At 37.7% G+C, this 19,581-nt stretch overlaps 2 protein-coding genes across 5 annotated transcripts in view; one reads left to right on the plus strand and one right to left on the minus strand.

Moving 5' to 3' along the window:
* Nucleotides 1-12,639: 12,639 nt before the first annotated feature.
* On the minus strand, nt 12,640-18,305 carry LOC115519878. The gene is made up of 4 exons (XM_030323745.1): nt 18,300-18,305; nt 17,583-18,027; nt 14,274-14,344; nt 12,640-13,415 (listed from the first exon to the last, which is right to left on the minus strand). The coding sequence occupies exons 1-4, from the start codon at nt 18,303-18,305 to the stop codon at nt 13,278-13,280; spliced, it is 660 nt and encodes a 219-aa protein (XP_030179605.1). The 3' UTR covers nt 12,640-13,277.
* ITPRID2 (ITPR interacting domain containing 2) overlaps nt 18,218-19,581 on the plus strand; it is a 40,551-nt gene continuing 39,187 nt past the window's right edge. For 2 of the 4 annotated variants that reach the window (XM_030328287.1, XM_030328288.1), the window contains exons 1-2: nt 18,218-18,514; nt 18,873-18,918. In XM_030328287.1, coding sequence (XP_030184147.1) covers nt 18,304-18,514; nt 18,873-18,918 — 257 coding nt within the window. In that variant the 5' untranslated portion in view covers nt 18,218-18,303. Of the gene's footprint in view, nt 18,515-18,872; nt 18,919-19,150; nt 19,239-19,581 lie in introns of those variants that run through there. The other 2 variants (XM_030328289.1, XM_030328290.1) reach the window with 2 other exon arrangements.

The raw sequence follows: 19,581 nt of genomic DNA on the forward strand, positions 1-19,581 counted from the left end.
TTTAAGCCCCCAATAATCGTGCTTTTAAAGCTGATTGATGTTGGTTCCATAGGACGAGGGAAAGAAAATGTGACTAGGAATCTCTCACAGCTTCTCCAGGCAAAAAAGTTCTCCTTTGATTCATTTCAGACCTCATTTGGTTTTTGCCATTTTTTAAAGTGGTACATTAAAGCACTTGCCTGTACCACTAAAATGATAATGAACTTAAACTGCAGTTCCACATTATAGCCCTCATCAGTGTGCACGTTCCTGGGTATCAGAAACAAAATCTTAGCACTCAATTCCTATCTGAGTCAAGTAAATCTTGTACAAAAGCACAATACAACTATTTATTTAATGAGTAAAAATGTGTGTGGACTAAATGACTCTTAAGTTAAATTTATTTAAATTTTTATGTAACCTTTTAGTAATGAGGGTACTATGGTAAAAACAAATTTTACCTAAATATCCTACTAAATATCCTACCTGAATATCCTATCTAAATATCCTACTTTGATTTACAAAGTTTAATTCACCAGAAGTAACTTTATTTAACAATAAATATTTCTAAAGTTTTATGTATATACACATACATACATACATATATACACATAGGTTAACTGGGTTTTTTATTGAAATTTTCACTTTATAAACATATTTTGGAAAATAAAACATTTTGGTAGAAGACTAGTGGCATCAAAAATTGCTTTGATTGGGGCGCCTGGGTGGCTCAGTCGGTTAAGCGTCCAACTTTGGCTCAGGTCATGATCTCACCATTAGTGACTTTGAGCCCTGCATTGGGCTCTGTGCTGACAGCTCAGAGCCTGGAGCCTGCTTCGATTCTGTGTCTCCCTCTCTCTCTCTCTGCTCCTCCCCTGCTCACACTATCTCTCTCTCTTAAAAATAAATAAATATTTAAAAAAATTTTTTTTAATTGTTTTGATTAAGCCAAACTGACAGGTAAGGGATTTTTATATTGATAGCTGAGTCAAGTTTATCTGATGGGGAAACCAGAAATTCTAAAAAAAATTATAGACAGCAGTTACATTTAAGTACTCTGCAGTTAAAAGCAGCAACAGTTTATTTAACAGGTTGCTGAGAACCAAGTAGTACTTACTGTTTTGGTATTTTGCCTGATTTTTTCCATTTACAAATGAATCAGTGCCCAATAGAAATAGCTTTAAAATATAGTTAAAATGAAAAGTCCCAAGTTCACTAATATATTTTATTAACTAGAATGATAGTTCTCTTTAATGGTATTTGTCTGATACTGGGTTTATGTATTTCTTCACACATTCTGTAAATGAACACCAACCAAAACAAATACTTTAATGATATTTATACCAGTTTCTATGTAAGAACATTATATTACACTGTTTGTTTTCTTGAAGGAATACAAAAGATTAGAAGCTGTGAATGTTGAATACAAACTTTGGTTTCTTTTTTTGAAATGCCACCTCAAACTAGAGTTTTCAAAACTGAAATTTACTGATAATAAAAGGCACTCATAAACCAGAATCTAGATAAACCAAAGAAAAAAAATTGTTTAAATCTATAATCAACCCTCAATACTAATTTTTATCAAACATCAACCAATGTTTTTCCTAAGAAAGTGTCTAAAAATAATGACCCAATACAACAACAGAACACCAAAATAGGCATGATTTTTTTTCACTGGTTTTAAATGCTGCTTACATTTTGAAGCTTTATAATTTCTATGAATGCTCTTTGAAGATCAAGTTCATTGTTTTTATGCTTGAGGAAAGAGACTTGCTCCAGCCTGAACAAAGAGGAGACAGCAGAGCCAAGGCCAGGGTTTCTGAAGTTTCTACATCGGGCCTCCAGAATTCCTCCAAGGAGCCACAGGAGCCACCGTAGGGGCAGGGGGTGGGGGTGCAACTGTGGAAGGGCTAGGTGGTCTGGACACCTTACGTTCCCCTCACACACTGCACTGTCTTTAACAAGAGGTGCTCAGCTTGCATCTTGTTGACATATTTGAAATTCTGGGTAAGAATGAGTTTGAAAAGAAAAAAAAACAATTCTGTTCCTCAAAAATAAATTTGAAAACCACTGCATTACCCCGTGCACCCTGGTAAGAAAAAAGGGGGAATATCATGGGGACTCAAACTTGAAATGATGTCACTGTTAATACCTACCATGAGAAACACCTAGAAACTGTATTTCAAAATAAGGCAAAAGAGGTCATGAATGTAGATTTTGTACAAGTAAAACCTTTATTATTTATTTTTTCTTTAATTTTTTTAATGTTTATTTTTGAAAAAGAGAGAGAGTGTGTGAGTGGGGGGAAGGGCAGAGAGTGAGGGAGTCACAGAATCTGAAGCAGGCTCCAGGCTCTGACCTGTCAGCACAGAGCCTGACGCGGGGGCTCAAACTCACAAACCACTACTAGATCATGACCTGAGGCGAAGTCAGATGCTTAACCAACTGAGCCGGCCAGGTGCCCTAGTTTTTCCTTTTTTCTTGTACTTTAATTACTGACCTAGTGTTTCTAGAAATTTGAATCACACAGAAATGAACAGTGAATAAACATAGTAGAGGAACTTCCAATGTTTCAGAATACAAGGACAGGTGGAGCATACAGAAAAGCACAAGAATAAACTAACAGAAATCAGAACAATGGAATGCTAAATGGACATGTTGACAGTAAGAGAACCAACTAAATGGGCAAAACAGTCAGGAAAAGCTTTCTGGAAAAGAGGTGCTCAAGTAAGAGTAGAGGTAAAGGAAATTACATTCCTGGTGGAGTGAACAGGGCTGAAGGAGGGGGGCGGGTGGAAGCATATTTACTGAAGAGAAAGATAGATCCAAATGGAGAGGAGTGTTTGTGTCAGTGATATATAAGCTTGAATTGGTAAAATGGGGTTATACTGAAGAAGCCCTTTCAAGGCAATAGAGGAAGACATTTAATTTAAGGTATACATAAGGGGCAATATGGTACTACCTTTGATACTCAACAAAAGAAGTATTTTAGTGCTAGCTATTTTAGTGCTATTTTAGTGTTCTGAATTATCAAGGCACTTTTCTTTTATTGTATTAAATTACTGGTGGTGGAAAAAATTTAGGTGATGCTTCAAAAGATGCTAGATCATTTTCATGGATTTAAAATCACATATGCAATAATGGATCACATGGATGGATATTTTATACTCCTTCACACTTGTGCTGGCAAAAAAAAAAAAAAAAAGCTTAGGAGGCATATGCCGTTATCTAATCTATCTCTTTCACATCAGATTTACATATTACATATCATTTTTAATTTTTATCATCCCCTTTTAAAGCATTTGGAAAATGAGAAATTTTGTTTAAAAGTAAGTGCTTCAGGTTTGAGAAATATTTGAAATAAAATAGTCTCTCCTAGGGTGGTGTAGAAATATTTGGATACATTAGAAAAATAATGGATATTATTAGACAATTAAAATTGAGGAAAGAACTTTCCCTAGAAAATTTTGGATTAAATGACCCTGGAGAAGTGTTCTTTTCCATTTATAGTTTTTATTTCTGCTTCTTCACTGTGCAGCACATGGAGAAAAAATTTTACCTAGTATAAAAAAATAAGTAATATGAAAAGGTAATCAATGGACTGGGAATATCCTTCCAAGGTCAAATCAATGAATGGTCTTTAGAAAGAGTGTATCATATGATTCTTAATTTTTTAGAGGAAAACATAAACCATTATTTTTTAAAAGTAATAAATCCTGTATATACATAAAATAGGTCTCAAATGAAAATTATCTCACAAATAAGATTTTTAAACTCCTAAATATAATTTTCCAATCTGCAATGTTTTCAGAACATCCAACTCAAAATGTTACATGTTTCCCCCCCCTCCTGTCTTTTTCTTTTCCCAAGTTCATTGTTGAGGTCTGTGGCTATACGTGCATGTACATGCCATGGTTCTCCTTTCTAAAATCTGGTACAGAGAATATTTTTTTAAGCAGCAAATTTTTTCCATCTTGGGAGTTACCTAGTTTTGCTGAATAAATACTGTGATATGCTTGCTTAGGGGTGTGCATAGAATTCTGTCACGAAGTGTGCTTGAGTGAGAATAGTGTTAGTTGGGCAGTATTTTTCAATGAATGGCTTTTATAACTGTAGTGTTTGTTTTTCTTAGAATGCAAGCTTGGAAAAAGAGCTGAATTGCATTTAAATAAGACTTATGAAAGGAAGGAGAGAAGAGTGGCAATAAGGATAGTTTTAGATCAGAACATAATTTTGAAGAGTACTGATATACCAGATAATCTCAATTATAAATTTGCTAAACTCACTCCATTTCCCAGCTCTGAAAACTGACTTCACCTGCTTTGGTTTTGTGCGGCTGGATCTGCCTTGACCAGGGGTATGGGGGAAAAAGCAGAGGCTTCTTGATCAAATAACCTCTGGATCACTCACAAGCATAAGTGTGCATACACTTATATACATGTGCACACACTTGCAGACCTGTGCACACATGCACACAAGTGTATATCATCATACAAAAAGGTTCCTGTCAACTTAAGCCATTCTCCATTGACTAGGGGAGACCAATTCATGTAAAGATTACTTGAATCACTGTGGTTATACTTATAGTAAAAAAATAGAATTTTAACAGCATTCACAAACTGACTTGGCCATCTGATAAGCCACTGGAAACAGATGGAAAATGCCAACTTTTGGTGCAAACCACACAGTTTGTGACTATAATCATTTTGAAAATTTCCATTATTTATCTTCCTTTCTTTTGCCCAAATTTACTTTGTACTTTGAGGATATTAAGAATAAAAGCTATGTATCTATACGGATAAAGGACTTCATTCTAACTTCTATTTGTAACTCGAGAAACATCACATCAAAGTTGTATTACTGTTTTTCATGGTGGTGTTATTATGAATCTAATTCTGCTAATTCTTAAAACAAATAACTACTGTCAAAAGAAGTCCTTTGTTACATAATTAATTTTAACACTGGATAATTTCTGTTGTATAGCTTTATTGTTATGTGCTTTATGAAGTAAGAAAATATCTGCCTATCTTTATTTCATATCTACATTTGTTCTATAATAACTAATATTTCCTAAACTAGAATATATCTTAGAGATCATCCAATCCAGCTAAACTGTGCAGAGAAAGACATCACATGTTACATATTTCATGAAAGTAATTTTTATGGAGTACTACATAAAGATGTAAAACTATGAATTCTGAAAACATAGATGTATTTCATACTAAGGGATTTTCACAAAGAAACCTTTTGAAAATACCAATTAGAATTTGTAAGTTGATACTTAGGGATGAACAATATGTGCATTGACTTGCTCAAAGACAAGGCTGACAAAACTGCATTAGTTAGGATGCCTTTGGCTGTAAATAACAGAAAATGCAATAAGAACTGGCTTAATATTAAGGAAGATTTACTTGATACTAAAATGTTTTGAGTTGAGGTGGTCCCAGAGGTGGCTAACTCAACAGCTCAATTACTTCATCAATGACTTAGGATATATTTAACTTTGCATTTGTCATCCTGAGAATCTAGGGTTGTCATTAAATACAGGACATCAAGTTAAATTTGAATTTTAGTTAAATTATACATGTCTCTTGTGATGTTACTCATTATTTGAAATTTCAAATTTAACTAGGTCCCTGCATTACTGTTTCCTAAATCTGGGATGCTTATCAGCATCTTGGTTTTTCTTTCTAAGCTAGCTCCACTTATGGTCACAAGATGGCTGCCTTATCTCTTAGTGTCATATGTAGATGCCAACATCCAGTGGCATAATAAGGATTCTGTTGGTAAGGAAGAAGGTGGAGGAGTGGTGTTTTGGTAGGCAACTAACACTATAGGTCTCCAAGGCAAATCTGAATTTTTGTTGATCAAAACAGTTTCCTCTAATATTAAGTAATTATATCCTACTATGTAATTCAGCCTGCCTTCTGATTCAGGGATAGGAATTTTTTTTTTTTCTATAAAAAAATGTTCTTTCTTTTTTAGTTTCTTTGTTGGAACCGGGAAAGCCCCAATCACCACATGTAAAATAACAAATAATATTTATTGAGTATCCTGAACCAAGGGAAAAATATGGCTCATTTGCACATTTCCCCTTCCCACTTTATTCCTAGGGCGCATATAGGAGCTTCTCCATGTTCACGGTTGCCGGTTCTTTCTTCCTCCTTTATGCTGGTTGTTCACATTATGCACGGCCAAATTACATCTCAATTTCCTATGTTCTCCTCCTCTTTCCACTCTCCCACCTTTGAAAACTTAAAATATCCATGAGGCCATATTTGTACTTAAGTGATAATGGTTTTATGTGGGCTAGATAAACCAAGCTGTGTTAATATTTACTTTACTAATGTGTTGGACCTCTGAGGTAATTTAAGTCCTTAATCATTTCAACAGTTCAACCTCTTTAAAAAGCTCTTCAGGAATGCAGCCAGTTTAGGCATCTTAGTGACATGGCACTTTTGGCTTCCCAACACACTTCCAGAGGCAGGTGGCTACAAGAAAGTTCGGCCTATATGACTCTGCCGCTTGGAGTATGTTCATTATGGCTGTTTGGTCTCACTTATGCCATCTTTCATTCCCACATCACACTCACATTGCAATCCACTGGTTTCTGCAGCCGTTTTCTCCACCCCATTTCCTGTCTCATCTTGAATGATTCATAAGTGACTTCAATATTTATAGATGTGCCCCACCCAACACCCTAGACTCATCATTTCTTGACCTCTCCTGCTGCACAGGCCTTTAACCTCTTTGGACTTCAGTGATCTACTACCAGTGCCATTCCCCAGTGCTACCTACTCATTCCCAGCAACTCTTTACCCCCCTTAATTACACTTCACAATCTTACTGTCTTTGAGTTCCTGCTCTTTTCAGTGATCCCTTTTCCTTGTTTCTAATTATTTGACTTCAAAGGAACCTCAACCTTAAGAATATAGCAAAGATTCAAGTCTCTGAACCCCTATATAACCTTGCTTCTTTCCCTCGTGCCCTATGTCTTCCAACTAATCCTGCTTGCTGTGGCTCATCTCATCAACTAATCCCTCAACTTCCATCACACACAACCTCTGAGCTCCTATTCTTGATGTGTCTAAAATTTTGTTTTTTGAAATTTAAGACCTATGTACCTAAACCTGATAAGTAAAGTCATGCCATTGCCATCAATCAGCATTGTAAAGTGGTTAAGAGCATGGACCCTGGAGCCAGAACATGGAAACTCAGTTCTAGGCTCCTCTACTTACTAGCTAGGTACCCTTAGAAAAATAGCATAACCACTTTGTGCCTCATTTTCTTCATCTGAAAAAAAGGGAATAATAATCAAGCATATCTCATAGACATATTATGATGAATAAATAAGCTGATATTTATAAGGTGTTAGAGGAATATATAATGGTTAAATAAATATTTTATTTCTCCCCTATACTCTTGTTTCCATTTTTAATAACAGTTATCCCAAACCTTTGCTCTTGTAAATTTTCCAAACAGCTCATGATCCATTACTTCAGCAGATGATCTGGCTAATTCTCCGAGTACAAAAAGGACATTAGGCATTAACTCCTTTAAATAATCTTCCCCTGAAAATTTAACTACATTGGTACGTTGTATTTCTTTCCGATCTAAAAGAAAGAAATGACCTTCTAAAATAAATTTTCCTCCCTTTCTCAAGATCACATCCCTTCAAATACCTAGCCTTTTCTGTGTATATCTAATCTTTCTCTACTTGTTTTTAACCAGTAACCAGTTAACCAGTAAACATGTTTTATTCCTCAAAAGAATAACCAGAAATCCTTCTTCAACTCTATTTCCTTTTATCTATTTCCTATCTTCATCCTTTTCTTCATCAGATGTCTACATTTACTGTTTCTATCTTTACATCTCTCAAGACTATTCTTGAGAAATGATAATAATTGTAAGAAGGTCTAATAATAAAATTAAGTGGAAATAAACTCAGAAGAGTCAAAAGTTTAGAACTTGGCTTTCCCCAACTAAGTCCAGACATAGGTAATCATGATTTGGAATGACCATATATTTATATAATGGCTTTCTTGCTCTTTTGTTCTATCTTTACCAACCAATTAATTGTTTTAGTTTGACTACCCCTGCTATTTCCTGTTTCCATCTTCTAAAAGGAATCAGCCCCACAGAGTCGCACTATAATCAGGGTTTCACTTTCCGCCATTCCACCACAATTATTGTCAAGGGCAGCAATAACATCTGTACTGCAAAATCCAGGGATCGATTTTCAGTTTTCATCTTAATCAACTTCTCAGAAAGTTGGTAGACTTAATCATTTCCTCTTCTTTAAAACCTTTTTGTTTCAGTGGCCTTCAAGATACCACTTCTCTAAGTTCTCTTTCTACTTTGCTAGTTGTGCTAGATGATCTTTCTTAGCCTCCTTTGCTGGATTCTTCTCCTTTATTTGCCTTGAAAATGTGAAGTACCCCAAGCACTATCCTTGGACATCTCTTCTAACAATTCTTCACCAATTCCCCCTTGGTGGCCCCAACTAGTTTTTGAGCTTTGGATACTATTTATATGCTGACGACTTTTAAATTTATATTCCAGTCCAGATTTTTCCCTTGAAGTCTATATTCATATATCTAAATGCCTACTCAACATACTCTCTTGGAAGTCTAACAGGCTTTTCAAACAATATATTCAACAAACTTTCATTTCTCCCTAAGCTCCTCCACTCTTAGACTTCTCCATCTCAGTCAGGGAGAGTGTGTAAACTTAATAGAGGGGAATTCTCAAGAACACAACAATAAAGCTGGTAAAAGAATAAAAGCCAGTAAAGGAGATTGAGAAGTAGGAGAATAGGAAAATATAAGATCAAGAAATAAATGAGAGGAATAGTCAATCCTGCAAAAACTATAAGGATAACTTTGGTAGGTTTGAAATAGTTTACTTGGGAAATAGAAAGAAGGCTGTCTAGTATTAAGGATTCAATACACACCCTACAATATTTTAACCAAACTTTCATCCAGAGTTCCAGTTCTGTGCTGTATTTCTGAATGCTTGGGGTTACATTTCCATCAGTATGATTTGGAAGTACCTCATATCTAACATGTCCTATAATGAACTCATTTCCTTTCCTCTTTTTCTCTCACTTCTAAACAAATTAGTACCAAATACCCGATTCTCCTAAATTCTTTATTAGGTTGAATGACACTAATACCTATCCATGCACCTGCAGTGGAAAACAAACCTTGAAGATCATTCTGTTTCTTCCTTCCCACCCATTTCGTAGTTTGTCAAATCTGATTGCATCCCCTATTTCCCTCAGTCTAACTTGAATTTTTATTAACCTCCCTGTCCCCAGGCCCCATACATATAAGCCTCCTAATTGGCTTCCTTGCCTAACAACTTCCATGCCTGACTCTTTCTGCTATATAGTTACTAGTTATCTTTCAATAAAGCACTTTAGTTAAAAACTGGAAGTTGCTTTCAACTTCTATTCTAAGATTGCAGTAAGATAGTCTTAGAATAGCACTCTGAGGCCTTTAAAACTTGGCTGTCACTTACAATTCCAACCTCACTTTATGATAGTTTCTCACTTGCCTTAACATAATCAACTGAAGTACACATTGTGAGGGGTCATGCAAATATTTCCCATACTTCTATCTCTGGAGTAAATAGCGAGAGTTTTCAAAGTTCAAATAATGTTTTCCTCCCTAAGTTGTAAATACAATTTCAAAATGTTTGGAAAATAAAGGAAAAAAGTTAGCTATAATATTGTCATGATAATGGAACATCTTTGTTTCACTCCAAACATTCCCCTATGGATATACATATTTGTATAGTAAACATAATTTTGCATAATATTCTTACATATTTAGCTATTCCTTGTCATGGTGCAGAAAAGGAATATAAAAGTTATAAAATATTATTTTGAGAAAAAAAAATGGAAGTAAAAGAAGAAAAAAGGTGGGGACAAGTTAGAGGTATGAATAAGGTTTAGGATGCATACCATGATGACCTACTCATCTACCATGAGTGAGCCACACATTTGGCTCTCAATTCTCTACTAACCAATGTTAAAAACAGAAACTTTGTTAGTTATCCAAGTCCCAGTGCCCATGAGATTAAAATAAAATGTCCCAGTAATTTCAACTCATCTTGGAACAAATATTATAAAAAGACTTCTGAGGTTCTCCTAAAGAGAAGGCAGGGTGATGTACTTAACAAGTTGTGGGAAGACTCCTTATTAGAAGTAGCATATCTCATTTCACATCATTGTTCATATTGAGAATCAATATAGGCAGATGCTATTTTACAAATCAGAGTGATTTTGTGAAAACCAACTTTTTGGAAATCATTTGATATTATCAAAGCACCCAGCTCTTTGCTGATCTGCTTTAAATCATGGCTAAATATTAACATATTGAAATGCTCATATGTAGTATATATTAGTCACAGTGGTGGTTGAATTTTTTTAATGTTTATTCATTTTTGAGAGAGAGAGAGAGAAAGCATGTGCCTGCAGGCACATAGGGGAGAGGTGGAAAGAAAGGAACAGAGGATCTGAAGCAGGCTCCCTGCTGACAGCAGTCAGCCCAATGTGGGGCTTGAACTCACCGTGAGATCATGACCTGAGCTGAAGTCAGATGTTCAACTACTGAGCCACCCAGGTGCCCCAGAAGTGATTGAATTTTACCCTTCAGAAAATCTTTCTGAATATTGTTTCTCTTCAAAATAGAATTTTAAATAGTTCTTAGGTGAAAAGTGAAATCTTAAAAACTTCAGGTCTCCTATTGGGCAATTAAAGCTTACTTGGAAGGCCAGATTTTAGGTTGAGAAGCAAAAATTCTTCTTGATCATCTGTGTGATTCCTCTTGAGAAAGTTCTCTGAGTACAAGAATGTGGCTGGCCCAGGGATGCTATAGTCTTGGGCCTTTTTATGTAACAGGGAATATGATGTTATCCTAGAAGGACTCAAAAATTTACTGATAATTTAAGAAGCCTACATACTAAAATCTTTGTTTTTATATTCTCCAAGGTTTTCAGAACATTTGATAAGATAAAAGCAGTTTTTCTACCTTTGCCTTTATCAATGTTTGTAGGGCTTTTGAGATATGGATTCTTGTCCTAATTAATTCTGTCACTAACTAAATGGCTGACCTTGGGCAGGCTTCTTAAGTTTCCAAGCTCATTTTCTCTCCCTTTGTAAAATGAGGGAGCTGTTGTAGGGTAACTGCCTCTGTAGAATTCCTTCCAGTTATGAGTCATACTGACCCCTCTGCCCACTTCTATAGGTGAAGAACCTCCTCAGTCAGAGGAAAGTAAGTGATTACTAATGTTTCTTTAACAGTGGACCTGGAGTACTAGGAGACAGTCACATATCTTAGGTGAGAGCATGGGCTTTGCAGGGGAAAATCCTGGTTCCACTCTGCCACTTACTAGTACACAGCCTGGGGCAAGTATTAATCTCTCTGAAGCTCAGTTTCCCTAACTATAAAGTGAGAATAATACAAATGCTTTTATAGTTGTTGTATTAAATGAGACACTATAAATCTAGCCCTAAGTAGAGTGTCTGGCACAAGGCAAGTACTCAATCAAAAGTATCTATTTGTCACATTGTTATTTCCTTGGGTCCACTGAAATAATTGTTCTTTTAATAGCATTTATCCAAATTGAATATCAGCACTATTATAATTACAGTATTTAAAGGTTTTAAGGTGCCAACTTGGCTGACTAGTAAAAAAAAAATTGGAAAGATACAGGCTCAGGGGATTTTTAAAAAATTAACCAAAACAACCTGTGTATTGACCTTTACCCTGTAGTTCTTTTATTTAATAACAGTCTATTAATAAATATAACTTTAAGCTGTTTGATTTAGTGCTAATGTAATCCAGGCCAAATATGCTACCTTTCTTGTCTGCTCCAAAGAAATTTTAATGGAGGTTTGGTTCACGTTTCTGTTTGATTTGAAATAAGATTGTGGGAAGTTCTTAGTTTTGGGTCCCCATCAGTAGATATGTAGTCACTTTAACTTTTGATCATTTGTAGATTATATTTAAATGCAACTAAATGTGATAAAATCATTCTTAGATGGTTGAGGTAAGCTTTGAAGGCTGTATAAGTACTTATCTTTTAATTTAAAAACAATCGCCTCACCATAAAATAAAAGGAAAAAATTCCCCAAATGTGGGAAAGCAGAGTTCTTGGCGATGTTCTTAAACTACAGCAGGAAATATGTGTTTGTTTATTATGACCCTAGCGCTTTCACAGGCCAGATGAACTTTCAAACACAGAGTTTTCATTCTGTTAACCAACAACTGTCACCCGACTTGTGGAAACTGATAATTTTTGCAGGGAGTTCAAGGAGAACATTTGCATAATTCCATCTGGTAGAACCTGGCTTGTCCCCACAGCTTGCAGATAGACCCTTTGTGAACAATTCTAACTGTAGGGCTACCTATGGGGTGTGTCAATTACCACAGAGTTACTTGCTGGATCAATCTGTGTTAAAGGTGGCTTTTATGGACTATCAAATTTTATAGCAAAGGAATTTTGAATTATCATTACATGTTTAAGAATTTTTTTTGATTCCAGGTTTCTCCTCATTCATGAGATGTGAGCCTCAACTGATTTGTACCAAGTCGTGGAAGAATAGTTCCTTGTATTTCTGCTAGAAAGTTCTCTGCAGGATAAAGGGTGAGTAATATATAGATAAAGAATCTACACTGATTCATAAATCTTGAATACCTGATTGTTAAATATCTAAAATGTATCAAGCCGTTGAATAGACTTTCATTACATGAATTAAATTTCAAAAGTTTCTTAGGAACTAGCTTATTATTTTCTGTCTCTGTAGCTCTATTTCCTTTAACATTTCATTGCTTAATTAACTCTCATGGAACTTCACTTATTTTAAAAGCAATTTTAAAGGACTATACACTGAATTTATATGCAACTTTCTAAAAATTGCCTACAATTATTATTAACTTGTCAAAATTGATTTAATTAGAATAAAGAGATTATTCAGTAGATACATCTTATAGCTTCTGAATTGAAGAATGACAAAAAGGGCGACTTAAAACTGACGCCAAGATAGAGGGATCTGCCGTTTCTGCTCTATATCACAATGGTGGTTGATATGAAGTGTCCTTGTTTTGATGTCCTACCTGCTCAATCTTCTACTTTTTGGTTAGTGATGGTAAGAGAAATTGGTAGAGTTGAATGTAAGGAATAGACAAAAATGGTTTAGGAAAATGCTGTCTGAGTCTGGCAGAAACCTTGCTCTCTCCCCATTTTGTCCACCCTCAAACTTGCCAAGCCTTGTTCACTTTGGCTTTATTTTAAAAATGCATTTCTGGTGAGTGAGGAAAGGTTTTGTACTGTGTTTTCAATGACTCACCCAAAATAACTCCATTGAACTTGTAAACGGTCCTGTTCTGAATGCAGATTGTGTTTGTTCTGAGATGGGCATGAAGGAGCTGCAGAAAGGAGATTAGAGAAGGGAAATGTGGTGGGAGAGGCAGTGCAGTTCAGGCACACATCAGAATCATTTTTAAAAAATGCATTGTGTGTGTGTGTGTGAAAGACAGTTGTCTATGAGGTCTGTACCATTTAAAGTTCTTAAAGATACATCAGTATTAAATACGGTTCATCCAGCCACCAACCTCTTTCTTTTGATTCTCATAAAATGTGAAAGGAAGATTTATCTGTGAATATATAATTCCAAATACATGCATTGTGAAACTTTTTAAAGTGCTAAATGGCTTCAAATAGGAAATAATCATATATATAACACAAGCTAGAATTAATCTTAAAATAGGAAGAAAATGTCTATCAATACATTGATCACATAATAGGGCAGTGTTAAAACTGGGAAGTGCAATAATGACATCCTCTTGTGTACTGCATAAAAATGTTTAATACCAAGTGGCACTGATTATTCAACATCAATGGATGTACCTCTTGAAAAGCTTTTATGATTCAAAATGTCAGGGACCTTTAAAAACAATATTTTAGGGCAGGACTGAAAAGAAAAAAAAAGAACTGATCTAAACTTTCATGAATTCATGAAACAGACCAAATAACGTTTATTCTGTTATATAATCTTGCTTCAGTCAATTGTTAATGAAGAATAGATGAGCTATTTTTACCTGTTGCTCAGAAACACCAAAGAATTGAGCCACTGAAAAGAAAACAAGCTATCTACAAGGTTTTACCATGGAGAGGGTAAATTTAGCAGTATGTGGCAAAAAGAAATGGTGATCTGAGGACAGTGAAATGGATGATAAAATGACAAGTCTTCAACACGCACAAAATCAGAAAGTATGTAAACTTACCAAGATTTTGTAAATAATCTGCAAGGCAAAGTTCCAGTGGTATAAACACCTGCTTCTCTCTCTGGTGTGTACTTGAGAAAATAAGGGAAATAAAAATAGCAGATTGTTACGCTATATTAATGCTTACTTATGAGGACAATGAACTAGCATAATAATCCCTCAATTTTTGCTAATGTGGAAAAATCCTAAGAATAATAGGTTCAAGTTATAGACTATATAAATGAATTTTATCACTTTAAAATATACACAACTAGAAATACTGTAATGATTAATAATGACTCAAATATATAAAAAAAAACAATCTTAAATCAGACTAACCACCTTTCCTCATAGTTCATTTGTATGGTTTGTAAATAATACTTTGAAAATTTTCAAAGAACTCATTTGTTGAGTAATATTTTCCTTTCACCCTCTTTTACCTTAGTGTAAATTATTCCACTAAGTATCCCTGGAAATGTTAGTAGCTATACTGAGTGAGCCCAAAATATTTCATGTTGAAATGAATTTTAGAAATACTGGGTTAAACAAAGTTAAACAGGTTTTTTTTTTTTTTTTTTTTTTTTTTTTTTTTTTTTTTCCCTTAATAAGCCTTGAGAACTTACTTCTCAAGTCTCTTACATTCATTGTGACTGGGTTGGGTGGGAGAGGTGAGAATACAATATACAGTGTTTTCTAAACTTATTTCATACAGAATTCTGTTCTCCATGCACTCCTTTGAAATATATAATGCTGCTTTGTTTATTTAACCTGCAATTCTACTTAGCTTACACCTCCCAACTTCCTTTTGTCTTAATAAGGGGTGAAAATTTGGTAAACTGCAATGCTACCACTTTCTGATCAGAGTCTGTATCAAGATTTTGAGGCATAAAATAAAATATTGATTACATAAATATTCTTGAACAAACAATAACTAGAACAAGATGCTTTAGCTTACTCAATAGTAAATCTTGCTTAGTAATTTTAAGGCATGTGTTAAGGTCTGGAAGAGTAAAAAATAACTAAAGTAATTAAACTGAGCATGATGTTTCATTTCTAGAGATAAGCTTTTCCATTTAAAAGTGTCTAACCAGAATAGGTTTTCTGTCCTAGCCTGAATTTATGCGATTTTTAAAATTCATCTGCATACACATGAGGATAGATGTCACTTAACGGTATAAGAATAATCCTTCTATTATGACATTGATTTTTGCCTTCTGCAATATAACAATTCCAGCAGCTATCCTGAGCGCCTACTTCCATGTGATTCCATGTGATGCTCACATCAGTTTGGGAAGGCAGTTATCATGATTGCTATTTCACAGATGAGGAATGTGATGGCCAAAGATATTATCTGTTTTGCCTTAGGCCATAAAACTAGAAAGATAAACAGATTTCAAACTTCAATCTGACACTCAAGACCCTACTGTTTCCACTACAACTTGCTGGATGGAATTATCCACATCTAACTTAAATTTGTTTATTTCTCTACCTTGCAAGTATCAGTGAATCAGACATTACTCCTTAGGGAGAGCTTCTGTAATGGGGATATGCAGTTGGTCAACAATATAGTACTTGTTGGGAAAAAAATCCTTGAAGAAGCAAATAGATTCTCCTCGTGTGTAACACGGCATTCCTCACTGAATAAAGGAAACACCTTGGGCATTTTTTAATATCTCAAAGTTGAGAATACAATTAAAACCCTTCACAGTTCAAAACAGCTTGCTGTTTCAAGGATTTCCTTCCCTACTACTTCTGTACCCTCAACATATTACATTAAAAATGATCACATAGAAGAAAACATACAATTGCGCTATTAGATTTTAAGCAATTTCTGTATTCTATTCTAATGCTACCTGCTGGCATTTCCCCCTCCTTTCTTTATAGCTTGATTCTGCTGGTTGGCTTTTATTTTTATTTTTTTTAAATGTTTATGTATTTGAGGGGCAGAGAGAGAGAGACAGACAGAAACAGAGAGACAGAGACAGAGAGAGAATCCCAATGTGGGGCTCGGCTCCTGGAACTCATCAACTGCGAGATGACCTGAGTCAAAATCAAGAAACCAAAACTTAACTGACTGAGCCACCCAGGTGCCCCTGGTTTTTAAATATAAAATATACTTCACTATTGCCTTTCTCAAAAGTTCTTTGTTGTTTAAAAGTATTAAACAACAAAACTAAATAAAAAATAATAGGCCTTAGAGAAACAATGTAAAGCAAATACTTTATCCATTTGTCTGTCCATGCTGAAGAACATAAAGAACAGAAAAATTTACCTCAAGAAAAGTCATCAGTCCTCTGTACTAAAAGTGTAAGGGGTACAAGAGGAATACAGAATGTTCTTTAATCTCTCACGGTTTACACTCCAATCTGGCTGGGAAGTCAAACATACCCTCAAAGGCCAGTCATATTACTGCACAATGCAGTCTTAAAATAAGTGATCCAGACATTGAGTTGTGAATCAGGGCATCATGGGAGAGATGTGACCAGAAGTGGTGGAAAGATACGGTTGAGGAAAAGTTCTGGCTCAGGTGGATCTTGAAGTTCATAAAGGTATTGGAGAGAAAAGAACAGGAGCAAATTGAGAGGCAAGGACATAGAGTCAGCAAACAGCACGTGGAGATAATGGAGTTGAAGCTGGAAGCCCCAGATGAGTAGGGTGGGGTCTGTTAGGGCCCTGCATGGAACTGTAAAGACAGTATATTTTGTTCTCTGTGGCTTTTGACCACCCCTTTCAGTGTCTCTTCTCCAGCTACTTCCCTCTCTCTCTCTTGCTTACCTTTCCTACAGGCAGCTAGGCCCTAGTCTATTCTGAAGGGCCATTAAACTGTTAGCTGCATTTTGCTATATAGGACTCTTGTAGGCTGAAAAGTCTTTAAGATTCAAGGAAAGAATAATAATGAAATTTCAAGCCGATGAGATTCTAGTATCACTGTTCTAGCTCCCCTTGTATTTTCACAGTACCTCTACCTAGACCCAGAATATAATGGTGGTTCTGGAAAGTTAGTCTGGATTTTGGATAGGATTTTGTAGGTATTGATAAACCATCAGAAGTTTGTGTGTGATTTCAACAGGATTTTAGAGTCTTTATGCTAATGAGATTTTAAAAGGGGGAGAATGCCCAAATGCATTTTTAAAATAGTTCTGAATCTTGACATCAACCTCTATCTTTTCATCTCTCCACGTCCAACGTCAATGTGGAATCTCCAGATTAAACATTCTTTCTCAATTCGTTTTCATACATAACACAACCACGATAAATAACTTTCTTAAGGCACGAAAGTAGCACTTCACGAAGTTTGGTCTTTTCCAGGTTTGACATTTTGACAAATACCAATTAGGAGGCTCTTTTCTTTCATCTTCATCCTCAATTCCTTGGACTTCGCCAACAATAGTAACTCGGCGAGCCCAACCAGACATTTGTTTTGACGCGGTGAAGACGGGCAGTTGGCCTTTCCACATTTTTTCTGTGAGAGAAGTTGACAGGAAACAAAGATTGCTACCAAACAAACAAGCAAACAAATCTCGCCCACTCCGCGGGCCACCTCAGGGGAACCCAACGCCCTAGTCCGCGCTGCCGCGCCGCGCTCCGCCCCGCGCGCCCCCGGCCGGAAGGGGGCGTGGGACGCCGCCGAGGGAGGGGCGCGCAGACACGCCGCGGCCGGCCGGGCCTCCGGCGCGTCGGGCGGAGGCCGGAGGCGGAGGGCGGAGGACGGGAGGCGGGGAGCGGGGCCAGGGGGCCGGCCGGCGCTCGTTCTCTGCCGCGCTCGCTCGGGCCACTAGCGCTCCCGCGCTGCGCCGGGCCGGCTTCATGTGAAGCGCCGGCCCTCTGCCCCCTCCCTCCCCTTCCTTCCCTCCCTCCCTCCCGTCCCCTCCTCCTCCTCCTCCTCCTCCTCCTTCTTCTCCTTCTTCTCCTCCTCCGCCCCCTCCCGCGCCCGCTCCCGCTTCCCGGGGGCCCCCCAGCCCGGCTGGGCGCTGACAGCAGGGGCGGGGGTCCCGCCGCCACCGTGTCTCAAGCAGGCTCCGACTAGGGCAGCAGAGCTCCCGGTGCGGCCATGGACCGGCCCCTGGTGGCGTCGGCGGAGGCGGAGGAGGAACTGGAGTGGCAAGTGGCGAGTCGCAGGAGGAAGGCCTGGGCCAAGTGCCGCGGCTCCTGGCAGGCGTCGGAAACGGAGGACCTGTCCACAGAAGCGACGACGCAGGACGAGGACGAGGACGACGAGGAGGACCTCCCGGGCGCGAAGCTGCCGGCGGCCCCGGGGAGAGGTCTGTGCGCCCGGCCGTGCCGCGGCGGGCGGGGGACTCGGGGAAGTGCAGGCTGGCGGGCGGGAGAAAGTCTCGTGCGCTCTGGGCAACTGCTCTAAGTTCTGGCAGATCCTGCGGGCAGGCCGGGGGAGAGGGGACACTTGGGACCTTTAAATGCGCGCCCTTGACAAGGCGTCTCCAGAGTCAGCATAGACACCCCGGTGCCATCTCGTTTTCCTTTAGATGGACACTGGGACGTGTTGCTCAGGCTACGTATTACCCCCAGTAGATTTTCCTACATGGGAGCGTCCAGGTTGACCCCGACGTCGGAGTCCCCCAGGGGTCGGTAACCACTCTGTCCCCTCACTCTGCCCCGCAGGAAACGTGCCCAACGAGAAGATCGCGATATGGCTCAAGGACTGCCGGTGAGTCCTCGCTTTCGCCTCTCGCGTCCCAGAGGGAGATCCGCGGAGATGGCCCTCCCGAGTGGAGCAGAGTCACCCGGGCCGCAGTCCCTGTGGGTCCCATGGCGGTGTGAGCTATAAACCGGAAAGTGAGCCGGCAGATAGCTTCCTCCTTTGAAAGATTAGAAATGGAAGTACTGTGACCGCTGATTATTTGGTGACCGTGTTGACTTTACAGTTGTTAGGACTTCAGCCCCCCTTGCGTGTTGTTAGCATCGGATGCCTTGCCTCGTTATATGCTTGCCTTGTTTTTATTCGAAAGGATTTTCACATTTCACACGGTATTTTACTTTGCTTTTGTTTTGACATCTGTATATCTGGCATGAAATGATTTCCCTTTCAAATGTGTTTTAGATGAATTTAATTTACTTAACAACTTAACTGGCCTTAATTTTATTTCTGTGCCTTAATTCTATTTGGATAGCTATAAAACCAGCTAACTTTTTTTCTCGTAGTTTACTCCTTGGGCACGCATTTGTCAGACGGCACTGGAATGCACTGAAGGGACATAGAGAGCTTTGAAGGCATTCAAATGGCATAAATCTGTTTAATTGCATACTTTGGCAACTGGTACCAATCTGGTTGATAAAGTACAAGGGGAGATAGATCATTTTGCAAGTAAAT

This window comes from Lynx canadensis, chromosome C1 (assembly GCF_007474595.2).
Source record: "Lynx canadensis isolate LIC74 chromosome C1, mLynCan4.pri.v2, whole genome shotgun sequence".
Classification (NCBI taxonomy): Eukaryota; Metazoa; Chordata; class Mammalia; order Carnivora; family Felidae; genus Lynx; species Lynx canadensis.